Source organism: Buteo buteo, chromosome 12, assembly GCF_964188355.1.
Source record: "Buteo buteo chromosome 12, bButBut1.hap1.1, whole genome shotgun sequence".
Taxonomy (NCBI): Eukaryota; Metazoa; Chordata; class Aves; order Accipitriformes; family Accipitridae; genus Buteo; species Buteo buteo.
The window spans coordinates 11,488,386-11,500,453 of NC_134182.1; the positions used below are offsets into that span (position 1 = coordinate 11,488,386).

Consider the following 12,068-nt stretch of genomic DNA (forward strand, 5'->3'; position numbering starts at 1 on the left):
CATTAAATCCCATGCTTACAAAACAGTACTAAAATCCTGTTTGTCTCCTCCATGCAGTCTCAGGTAAGAATATGTGTTGTCTTAAAAGTAAAGATCAATTTTTGTTTGATACTTTAGTTTGGTCTTATGTTTAAATAAATCCCAGGTGTACCCCAACTTTTACCTTTGTGTTAGGAATACATCCAGGTTTCACTCAAGCCGATTTTTTAGAAATAAGCAAAAACCTGTCCAACCCACCCCCCCCACCCCCGCTAAAAAGCAAAACTGTTTGAGGTTACTCTATGTGTTGTGAAGGACTGTCGATCATTATACCACACATGACTGAAAAACAGTATCTAATGGATTATGCATATTTCTATTTGATCTCTGGAGAACGCAACTCTCTCCCTGACTGAGTCAGGGTTCAGGAATAGGTCAGTAGAAAGTGTAGCCATGTAACTACTGTAAAATCTGGTTTTATCCTTTTTAGCAAAGCTCTTGACAAAGCATCAGGTCTTCTAGTTGAACAGTTACTGGTTCCAATAAAATGAGCTCTTATGCCAGCATTATGTAAAAAGTAAAGACGAGAAGAGGGGAGGAAGGGAAAGAGAGGAAAGACAAGGTCAGAAATGTCATTTTATAATCTTGTATGTATGTGCACAGGTTATAAAAAGGATTTTTTTTTTTTCCCAATATAATGGCATTTTTCTCTTCAACTGAGACTAAGTGAATCTGCTTGAAATAGGGTAATCTGTACAAATCTATTGTGAGACTTCATGTCTCTTTCTCCTTTTTGATCTCCTGAATTCACTTTATAAAATGATAAAAAGTTTAAAGATTGAATGTTCTGACGTATTGTAAGGTGGGGGAGTGGCAAAAAGGTCCTTTCCAAGTGAAATTATTCTTCCAAGCTGAATTTCACAGTGATATCTCCAGCACTACGAATCCGCAAAACCCAAACCAAAGCAGGAGGATGGTGGGCCGAGCACTGCAGGTGGATGCTGATTGCTGTGCAGGGGTGGCTGTTTGCTGCCATTCTGACTTTTTTTTTTTGGTGCCCTAGAAGGTGTCCCCTCCTCGTAGGGCACAACTGAAAACCTGTGTTCAGCAACCAGGTTCCAGGTTGCCTCAAAGTTTGGCTTCGTTTGACTTGTCTTGCCAGCAAAGCTGGGATGGGGTTCAGGCAGCGCTTGGACAAGAGATCTTCTAGGAAGAATTGGCTGCCGTAAATGGTGCCTTCCCCTCTGTGCAAACGCCCTGGGATAGCAGGGTTTAATGCTTTTTGCCCAGGGGAGCTGGAACTCTGCCTTTTCCTCACGGATAAATATTTAGTTGGCTGCTTAACCAGATGCTTTAATAAACACCAAGCCTGTCTCGTTGGATCCTTTTGAATGAGATTTGCTGGTTTACTAAGTGTCTGTCATCTCCTGTTGACAATTCTACTCTTTTTGCCCAACATAAAGGCAGGGGTAGTTCTGGACTTGGGAGTATGGCTAAGTCCAAACCACATACGTTGCCTCCTGATCTGGCAGCTATAATGTCGTCTTTTTTAAGACTTCTCAGCACAGGTTTTGTGTATCTAGTTTTCTTTTCTGACTCACCATATTTCGAGGATCGCCTTTTCACGTAGTGTCATTGGGGCATGCAGGTGCTCTGGTTCTTGTCTGCTGCTTTAGCAGAGGACCACAGTTCCTGGAGGAGTGTGAGCCAGTTTCCTTGTACCGTGTATGAAATAGTGTGTGGTGGGTAAGACAAATTTTAAAACCTTGAGAGAAAATTAATGTAAACTCTTTTCTAACAGAGCTCTTTGTGTATTTGCAGATTAGGCAGACCAAAAGCAATAGCAACTGAAGCTCTTTGCAGAATGGATGTGTGTGCATACATGTAGCATCATAAAAAGCTTTCCTTCAGTGTGTATCACCAGTCTGTCAGCTGTGGCTGGAAGAAGGTTTTGGGGTTTGTTTTGTTTTGTTTTGTTGTTGTTGTTTTGTTTTGTTCTTGGGGGTTTTTTGGGTTGTGTTTTTTTTTTTTCCAGAAGGGAAAGCATCATTCACTTTCTTTGCCACTTTGCTGATGTACCTGCTAGAGCAGCCCATGTTACTTCAGAGCCTGCCAGGTGTAGGTGTAGATATTTATTCCATGAAAACTGGAGTGAAGTCAGTGGTTCACTTTGTACAGATGGACAAACAGACCAGCTTTTGGAATCAACCTAGTTTTCAGTCAGCTGCTTATAGAGAAAAAGATCCCATTTTTATATCCCCATCATTCCCTCATCCCCTTATCATCCCCACACCAATTTGTGGGGTGTCTGTACTGTAAAATGTTTTGTGGGCTGGAGTGTATGGCAATGCATGACTTGGATTCTGTAACACCTTCTGGGCAGTCATATGCCTGGTCACAGCATACTGAACTTGATGGTCCAGCCATTTCCAGTCCCACATTCCTCTGTTCCTGTTGGGGAATTACTAATGTTCCTAGGGGAGACAGTCTCTTCAGGCATTTGCAGTGGTGGCTACAGAAGTCCTTCCCCACTGTGTAGGTTGTTAAAAAATGCAAACATTTTCAAGAAGTAAAGTTCCTGGCAACAGGGAGCTGATATTCAGATAACTGTGTTGGTTGTCTCTCCAAAGTGCATGCATTTGTGACTTGAACTCTGCTCTGCAGTCCATGTGCTTCATCTGCAATTGCTCGATCCTCTCCAGGCTGCTTCCCAGGAAAACTGTTGTCTTTTAGTTGTGTGAAATGCATGCTGCCATAGTCGGTCCACTGTATCTGCTGTAGTCTAGAAGCTTAAATACTGCATTCCCTTCGCTTCTTATTCCTTGGAAGTGAGTCAGGATTCTGGATTTGGTACTTGGAAGAGCCTTTCTGCTGTAGCAAATCTAAATTTTTGTTGTCCCTCCTGCCCCTCCTCCAAGGGGAGGGACTGTGCTCATCTGAGCTGTTTAATTGCAATACCCTTAATTCCTTGAATAACTCTTTTAGACTTAAGACTCCAACTCATCTTAGTTGCTAGATGTTTTACAGGTACTTGACACTGCAAATTCAGGTCCTAGGTGATGTGAGTGTTTGCTTTTTAAAGTAGTATGGAAGATCTGTTTTCACAGCTCTGCACTGTTTCTTGCTGAGGATGAGCTGCCCTGCAGTGATTTTCAAGAGTTTGTGTGTTAAAGGATTTCCCTTTTGAGGTGGTAAAATCACTGTGCTTTTTTCTGCCTTTACTCGAATTCCCTTCCTTTGCTGTCTCCACTGTCCCTTCTACTTTCATTTTAATCTAATTATTATAATGATGAGCTCATCAGAAAGAACTTTTTACCCAGCAATGATTACAGAGGGAGAGTAGACATTTATCAGTGAATTGGTTAGTTTTGTTTCAGGTTTATCCTATGGGAGATGTTGACTTCTTGATTTATTTGTGCCCTGGATCAATTGATTTGTTGAAGATACCTTTAAATTCTAGAAGGAAATACTACCTTGATTCTCTTCAAAAAAAAAAGAACTAGCTTGCTTCACTGTACCAAACTGAGCTTAAAGAGAAAGGACTGAGCAGTGTTCAAGCTATACTGCAGGTTTGTCAGGCTTAATTGAGGAATTAAGTTGAATTAGTTGTCACCTTAGTTAAATGCTAGCGTGGATGTTCTCCAAAGTTGAAAATATATACATAATGAGACCCTAAAGTAAATACATCTGCGCTGCAATTCAGAGGTTTTGCATATGATTCTCTTGCATGCCCTCAGCTATAAAATAGTTGGAGCAGTGTTGCCTCTGCTGGCTTGTTGTCATTTCTAAGCATTTTAATTTTTCAGTATTGCCTTAGTTGCCCTTATGTTGTATGCTAAGTCATGGTACATGCAGTGGTTTTTAGAGGAGTATCCTTACCAAAGTGAAACAGGCTGTTGATGGTGGCTTTTGCAAAGTGTATTGGTTGCAATTTGTCTGCTACTTGTGAAGACTTTTTATTTAAAAGCGTGAACATCTGGGAAATCCAGTTAGTGAAATCTTGGTGGTTGATTTATAAGCCAAACTATTTGATTGTATTGAAAGTAATTTCAAATGAAAGCTTTATAAAACAGCAAACAGGGTTTTTTCCATTCTTTGTCTCAAATATCTTTATTTAGAATGTGGTGCTATGTATAAAGGATTGTGACTGCCTGTGAAGTATTGTTGTCCGGGTAAGTTAAGCTATAACAACAAAATAAGTATTTTATTTGTTTTAGGGTTAATCTAATCTAATAGAAACTACTGGAAAGTCTTCATTGAATAGGGAGTCAGCTGTATTAAACACCAAGAAAGTTTACTGAAATAAAATGAGATAAATTTGCAGAAAGAGTAACGATCCCACTTTGAGATCCTAAATCTGCTTGGTGCCCACAAAAGTTCCTCTCTCAGTTTCTGTTTTATTCCTTCCAGTGTGAGTACAGTGATATTTTTATACTGAAGGCATTGTTGGAAATCTCCAGATGCTCTCAGCTGTAATAATGAAGAAAAAGATGTTGATACGAACTTCACAGTTAGCACTACAGTCAGATTTCCAAGCAACTGATGGATTAGTTCCTTTGCTAAACATGAACACTTTTTTTCAACTTTTCTTCAGATCTGTATTTGTAGTACTTGCCATTAATTATAGTATGTATTTGCCTGCAGTAGTAGATCAGTGTGTTTAATACAGTGGTTTAAGGGCTTTTTCGATAGAATCCCTCATGATGGATTGGCTATTCCTTCAGCTGCTTATTACCAGTTTGTAGTAATTGAAGCTCTAGTTCTGAAAACTATTTCTTGTTAATTACTCTCCACCAGCAACAGTCCCATGTGGCTTATACAGAAGGTACTACAGCCATTGAGATTTACACAGGATAGGAAATAGCTGAGGCTTTCAACCTGGTATTTCTGTAAGAGTGTAGAGCAAACAACTGGTTTGTGTGATGCACGTTTTAAGTGTAACACTTGTCCATCATAAAATCTTGTGAGTGCATTAAAAGAAAGTAAACAAGTTCTGTGTTGGGTAAATGGTTCCGGTATTGGTAGATATATTTTGACATATGCTGTGAGTTCACATTCTTTTTTTATAGTTGGAAGAGTTCTTGTCCTTTGCCTGCAGCAGGCCTGATCCAAAGTCTAATGAAGCCTTTGTGCTTTGATTCAGACTTGGTGTTTGCTGTCTGTTCGCAAGGCACAAGTATAAAAGAAAACAAAGACTTGGACACTTCCTGTAAATCGTTTGTCACCTGGGCCATAATGTCATATAGAGCTCTTTAGTATGCATTTTGGAGAGATGGTAAGGGGCAGATAGTACTCCATGAAGTGCATTATATTGCAATATTAATTTGTCATTGTCTTCAAAATCATCCTAAATATAAAAAAGGACAGTAAAAAAGAAATTACTCTGATTTTGCATATGGAAAAATTTACACAATGCCATCTGTTCTTATTTGCATTTGTGTTATTGATTGTGTGTGTGATCTAGCTGAAAAAGGTGAACTGATGCTGTTTTGTTTCTTTATCTAGACACACTACTTTGGCCTTTGGTTTCTCAGCAAGAGCCAGCAAGCCCGCTGGGTTGAACTGGAAAAGCCTCTGAAGAAGCAGCTGGACAAATTTGCCAATGAGCCTTTGCTTTTCTTTGGGGTAATGTTCTATGTGCCCAGTGTTTCCCGACTGCAGCAGGAGGTAACAAGGTATGTGGTTTCCCTCTGTTCACACTATTGTGATATAGCTGGGAGGAAAAGGACAGATCCTCTGTTTCTTGCATTCAGTATTTGCTCAGGTATCATCTGGTTCTTTCCTTTCCTGATGACTGCCCAAATGGAAAAAAGTGAGAAAAGTCACCACTTGATTGTATCTGTTCGGGGGGGGGGGTGGGGTGGGGTGGGGGGAGGAAGGCAATATTGGTGAATGATTATACACGACCAACTGCAGAAACAAAAAGGGAGTAATAGATATATGTTTAGAAACCTAACATAAATTTTAAAAGGGACCGTGGTGACCATACTCTTCTTCTGTAAGCTATTGATTAAAAGGAAGCCGTAGGCAAAGGACGTCTATATACAGTTTTAGTTCATTATTCTTATGTCTACCTGTGCTTTGCTGAAAGTGAACTTTGGCATCTTTTCTGGGTTTTGCCCATCCCACTCTTGATTTTTCCCCTTACACTTCACAAAAGGATTAAAATTGTTAGAGGGTGTTAGTCCTTTAATTATGATCAGGGTGCACCTTTGCAAACAACTTCAGTGGGAATTACTCTTTTATTCAGAGCCCTGTGCTGCAGTTGTAACAATGCAACTGTTTTGGGGGGCTATTTCTGTAAACCACATCACTGTGTGGGTTTTGCACATCTGTGCTGTATTTAAATTAAAAAAAAAAAAAAAAAGGAAAACAAAGCCCACCTCACCCAAAAAGGGGTGGGCTTGTTTTCTTTTTAACCAAAATTATTTCATTTATCTAATCTAGAGCAAAGTTGCATCAGCACAACTAGAGGTAAAGCCTGGAATAAGTAGGTGAGGGCTACAGGGTTGGCAGAAGCCTCCACACTGGAAAAAAAATGTTCCGTTGCTGCAAACCTGAAATTCACCATGTGGCCATCATGTCTAAAAAAATTGTATAAATAGTGGACAAAGAGTGGGTTTAATTCTCGAAGGTGTGCAAGATGTGAAGCATTTTTTATATTGCAGATTCTGTATTTTAAAGGATTTTTTTCTTAACACTGAACTGGAGAATTGACTTTGGTAGGATGCGAAAGATTTGATTCTTAAAATGACAACCATCGAGCAGTCCCTTGACTACTGTGTATGCAGAATTCTTGCCGAACAGTGGGCTGAAAGCATCACAAAACTTAAATTTCCCTGGGAATAGACTGAATACTGGTGCTTGTCTGTATCTGTGTGTTCCTGCTTTGTACCTTTTCCTTCGTAATTATTTAACATGCAGTCAGAACGTCTGAAGTGTTCATTGCTGGCTTTTGTCAGCCCAATCCTGGCCTAGTTGTGTGCAAGGAAGCATTGTAGCTTCTTGGATGCTATTATCTCTTCAAGCTGCAGCCTGCAGTGCTGATTGCTCATTCATAGCTCACCTGCAGAGGTGTATTTGCTCATTCTGCCCAGGTTGGTAATGACAAAACATTTCAGTGACAATTGAACTTCACAGCACTCTCAATTGGAGGGGCTGCTGAATTGTTTTTCTTTCTGAAGTGATTGATAACATAAGCTGCAGAGTCTCATAAGTACCTCTTATTTTCTCTGAATGTCTGTAGCAAACCAGCAGCTTACAAATGGATCTCAGATACAGAATAGCCTGTTAAGATTTTGTTTGTTTGTTTGTATGGGGTTTTTTTTTGTTTCCTGAAGTGGAATTGCTTCAGTGTAGATGATGTAGTGGCAGCAGACCTTCAACTGTGCAATTTGAGGTAGATGTGGTAAATGTCCTGTTTGAAGCAATGGGTGGTAGGGACATGGAGGACTCTTCTGAAACAAATGGAGAAAGGCTTTTTCTGAAGTGTGATTAGATGGACAGATGGGGTTTTCTTTTTGTAGAGTTTTTTGGCTTCGTTTGCTCTTGGTAAACTGGTTAAACATTTGTTTTGAAATCGAGACTGGCTGCTTTTAGGGTTAGGCTGCATCATGATACAATTACCTGTGATGGTGAGGTAGGCACTCAACTTGCCCACTCAGTGCCTATGTATTTGACTTACATTTACGTACAAATGACAACTCTGTCTTAAATGCAAAACTCGTGATCAGACATTTCATCTCCTGGGAAGCTGCAAAAGCACCACAAAAACCCAAACCCAACCCCAAACCAAAACCATCGCCAAGGGCTGAAGCTGCAAAGTTAGTGACAGCACTGTTAGCAGTGAACCTGTTAACTTTTGTAACCTCCTCTTGGTGGAAACACCTCCAGCCCTGAGCTTGCCTGGCCATGTTTGGAGCTTGAGGTGAAACCCATCTCAGTCCAGGCTTTAGTTCATTGTAGACTCCAGAATTTCCAGGGTTGATTAATATTGCTTGAAGATGATGGAAAGTCTTCTAAGAATACTTCAGCAAACACATAATCCACAAGTATTCAAAAACCAAGGAATTGGTTTACTGAGATGGTTTACTGTGCCTCTGATCTGTAGGATTACAGACTTTGGCTTGATAGCTGGGTTTGAGAGACTTGTCCCGAACTGAATGTTCTTCCCTGCTTCCAGAGACTGCAGCCCCCCTGCACGTCGTGTGCTGTCATTGCGAAGAGAGAAAATGATCCAAGCCTTTTAGGTTTTGTTGTTTGAGGGGAGCATTACTTGTGGGGTTCGTCAGTGGCTCTGAGGCAGTGTTTCTTAATCATTTTTATTTGAAAGACCATGTGACTCTTCAAAACAATCTGTGGACCATTTTGTGTTCTGCTATTGTTTGGCGATTGGGACCAACAGGAGGAATCCTTGTACAAATAAGATAATTCATATTTAGGTGAAGCCATAATAATTTATTTATAAAATTATAACTTCTCTGCCTCTTATCCTTACTGTTGGAAGTAAAAAATGCTAATTATCCCTGCAGGCTCCTGGATTTTAGCTGCCTGCAGGTGTTGGTAGTGGTCAGGAACTCTTCGTGGTTTTGCTGGTAACTTCCTGTATTGCACAAACCAAATGTGGATGCTGAAGTAAGGTGAGTAACACTGCTGCAAGCGCCGTGTCCGCCTGGTGGTGAACAGACCCTATGGAAACCTGTCTATATGTGACATGCTGGGAGAGGAGCGGAATAGTAATCTAGTAAGAAGCCAGTGCTGTCCTTCAGAGGTACGATATGGGAGTGTCAGTTGACTTGCTGAAGCTAAACGCAAGTAGCAGTGCTCATCACAGAGTTACAGAATGGCTGAGGTTGGAAGGTACCTCTGGAGATTGCTCGGAGCAGGGTCAAGTAGAAGAGATGCTCTAGGACTGTGTCCCACTGGGTTTTGAATATCTGCATAGATGGAAAGACTCCACACCTTCTCTGGGAAACCTGTTCCAGTGTTCAATCACTCTTTCAATAAAGAAGGGGATTTTATTTTAGAAGGAATTTCTTGTGTTTCAGTTTGAGCCCAACTTGCCTCATGATTTCAAAGGTGTGGATGGGTATTGGGTGACTGAGTGGGTGAATGGGTTACCTGGGTTGGCCATGTAGCTGGTTACTGAGGAGCTGTTGAGCTGCAGGCACCTGTCATATAAACACAAGCACAGCCATGACTTAATGTGGGATGCCTGTAGTTAATTTGTAAGAGGTATTTCTGATGATATGAGAAAGAAGGGCCTGTGGGATCCTTGAGAAAGAAAATGAAAAGACAAGACTGCCAGAACGGTTTATTCAACTAACAGCTCTTTGAAGTCAGCCTCTGAGGCCTGTGAGAAAAAATGAGGCAAAGAATACTCTGGGGGACACGTTAGTTGTTTTAGTAGGTCAGATCTGACTCTGTGGCTTGCAGTTCTTCACTTCTTTTTTACAAAATTGACGCTTGCTTAAAGATGCAAACATTAGTGCCGTGGGGTTTTTTTCCCTCCTCAGACAAAGTTAAGTGGAGCATTGGGACAGGGTAAGAAGCACCAGCGGGACATCGTCAGTCTGTTCGGTTAGTGATTTTGAGTGCGAGTGGTGAGGCTTCTCAGGACAGCTATGTCTCCTGACCTGTGACAGAAGCTTCCTGCGGATGTCCTAGGGAAACGTACAGAAAGTGGACGCCGATTGTAGAGTACCTGTCTCTCCTTTCTGGTAACGGCAATGAAATAAATGTTATTGCTATGCCTTCCTTTCAATGTAATAGCATTGTATTCTTGGCACTGGGCCTTCTCCTAGGAGAGCTATTTCCTATCCTTTGGTTCTCATATTTCCCTACTCTTTCTACTCTGTTCCTTTTGTCTTGGGTTGAGGCTCCCATCTGTACGTATCCCCTGATCTTAATCCTGTCTCCTCAAAGATCTCAGTGACTCCAGCATCTCCCCCACCTCTAGTCCTGCCATTCTACCTGCACCTAGTCCAACAGAGGTCTTCCGGGGACATTATGAATTAAAGCCCCATGATAATTTCTTAAGGCATCAGTAGGAGTTTCACCAGGTTGTAATTGCTATAATTTGAAAATTCCTAGAAGAATTTGCAATAAACCAAATTAACCCCCCCCACCAAAGAAAACCTAACCAAACAAAAAAACCCTCTCCAGGCTTGATGGCAGCTACAGCAGGAGCCATTTGGGTGGGAGTATGGGGGTTGGCACATTAGCAAAAGGCATTTTTCATGGAAGGCTACTTAGACAACCTCTTTTTAGTCATCCAGCTGTTCTCAGAGTGAGCAGCCATTGCAGGTGGAGATGCTGTGTATGCTTTTGGCATACTTAAAGCACCTGGGATCTGCATACTGTCTGATATAAAGCAGTCTTTGTGATGCCCTGTAGAGTAGATATTTGCATAGATTAGAAATATAAATCTGCCTTTTATTTTCTGCTAACTCCTCAGAGGGGAGGCATCCTTTCAACCATTTATTTTAAAAAAATAAGTCTTTGTACAGTGTCTAAAGTAAACAAGCTTGCTTTCACTGTGCTCTTGTTCCAAAAACAGAGAACCCACACACTCTTGTGGCTTTCTGAAAATGTGGGTGCGATGCTGCTTTCTGCACAAGTATCAGACAATCCACGGCCTTTCCCCCAGCCCCAGTTCTAAGGGAAAACTGAAGTTACATTTTGCTCCCCACAGTATCTACCATCGCACATGATACTACTGTGCCTCCTGTGAAGGAATGAAGGTGTGCTTTGGTCTGGTTTTTCTTTTTTTCTTTCTTGGAAGAAGCTTTATGTATTTTACTGTGTGCTTTGTACTCAGTAATATCCGATGGTGTTTGTGCTGTTGCGTGTTGGGGCATAATCTTGCAAGAAGAGAGCAGTTCCTAGTCTGTGTGCCGCCAGTGGGGCTGGGTCCCCGTGGTGCTGAGCATGGTAGGTCTGGTATGCACGGCTGCATAGGGAGGGACATATTCCAGCATCTGCACTGTGCTGCTTTGGGCTTTTGCCCCAAGTTCAGCTGTCGGCTCTGCATTTTCCCTGAAGAACGTGCTGTACAGCTTTCCTGTGAAAGAAAACACAGAGTGTTTGGAATGGGATGGCTGCACCTGCAAAGTGTGGGAATGAATGTGTTTGCAGGTGGAAAATTAGAGCCTGTGGCTGCCAGGCCTCTTTTCTGGAGGGCCTGTGTAAAATCGGCCTCAAACTTACCGTCCTTTAACTAAGTGAACATTTATTTCCTCCAATGTTTTGCCGCCATACCCTTTTCTTCACCATTTCTTGTAGCTGGTTTTTTTCTGTTTGTCTTCTAAGGAAGTATTCCTTCTTCACAATTTCCTGCCTTTCCCTTTCTTTATTTTTCTTCAAGAGTTAGGTGAAGAATTTTTAAACAGACATTCTTCTAAAACATACAGAGCTACAGACTCTTAGGACTGTAGAAATTTTTAAATCACGTGAGGATAAACTAGAGGGGAAAAAATTAGTGTTTGACTGCTTTGTATTTACAGGGAAAAATGTTTTGGCAAATCTACTTTTTTTTTTTTTTTTTTAATAAACTCTGGACTTTTTTCCTTCCCCTCAAACAAGTCCTCCTTAAATGTCTCACCTTCTTGAGCTTATCTTTGCTTTTAGTCTGCTTTCCTTTACTTTTTTGAACAAGCTAAAGTTTCACATCCTCCTCTGTTGCTAGCTTTTAATACAACTACAATCAGCTGGAGTTTTGTACCAGTCACTGCTGTCTTTACATGGTGCTTTTAATTGCTGTGTGAAGGCTGGATATCACATATCCTCATGTGCCAGCCTGGTTTTGTGGCAAGCTTGGTGATGTGGAACTCTTTTGGCTGTTAAGGTTGTAAGGTACATGAGGCTGTTTTGCTTTTCATGCTTGGGCACACCTGCAGCTTGTGGCTGTCTGAGAAGTCTCTGTGCGTACCTTTGAGTTCATGGTAGTTGATTTGGGCACTGTGGTGACTTCTTTGTCCAAAATGATTATTTTGTATATCACAGTGTGTCAGAAAAAAACCAGCACGACGTGTGCCATCTGATTTGTTCAGGACAGCCTTGACTGTGCTTGCCTGAAGTGATGGACTCTG

General features: G+C 41.2%; 1 protein-coding gene across 2 annotated transcripts in view; it reads left to right on the top strand.

Moving 5' to 3' along the window:
* The window catches only part of PTPN14 (protein tyrosine phosphatase non-receptor type 14), a 125,524-nt gene that overhangs the window by 47,416 nt on the left and 66,040 nt on the right, over positions 1-12,068 (top strand). For both annotated transcript variants that reach the window (XM_075042658.1, XM_075042659.1), the window contains exon 3: positions 5,485-5,654. In XM_075042658.1, coding sequence (XP_074898759.1) covers positions 5,485-5,654 — 170 coding nt within the window. The remainder of the gene's footprint in view (positions 1-5,484; positions 5,655-12,068) is intronic.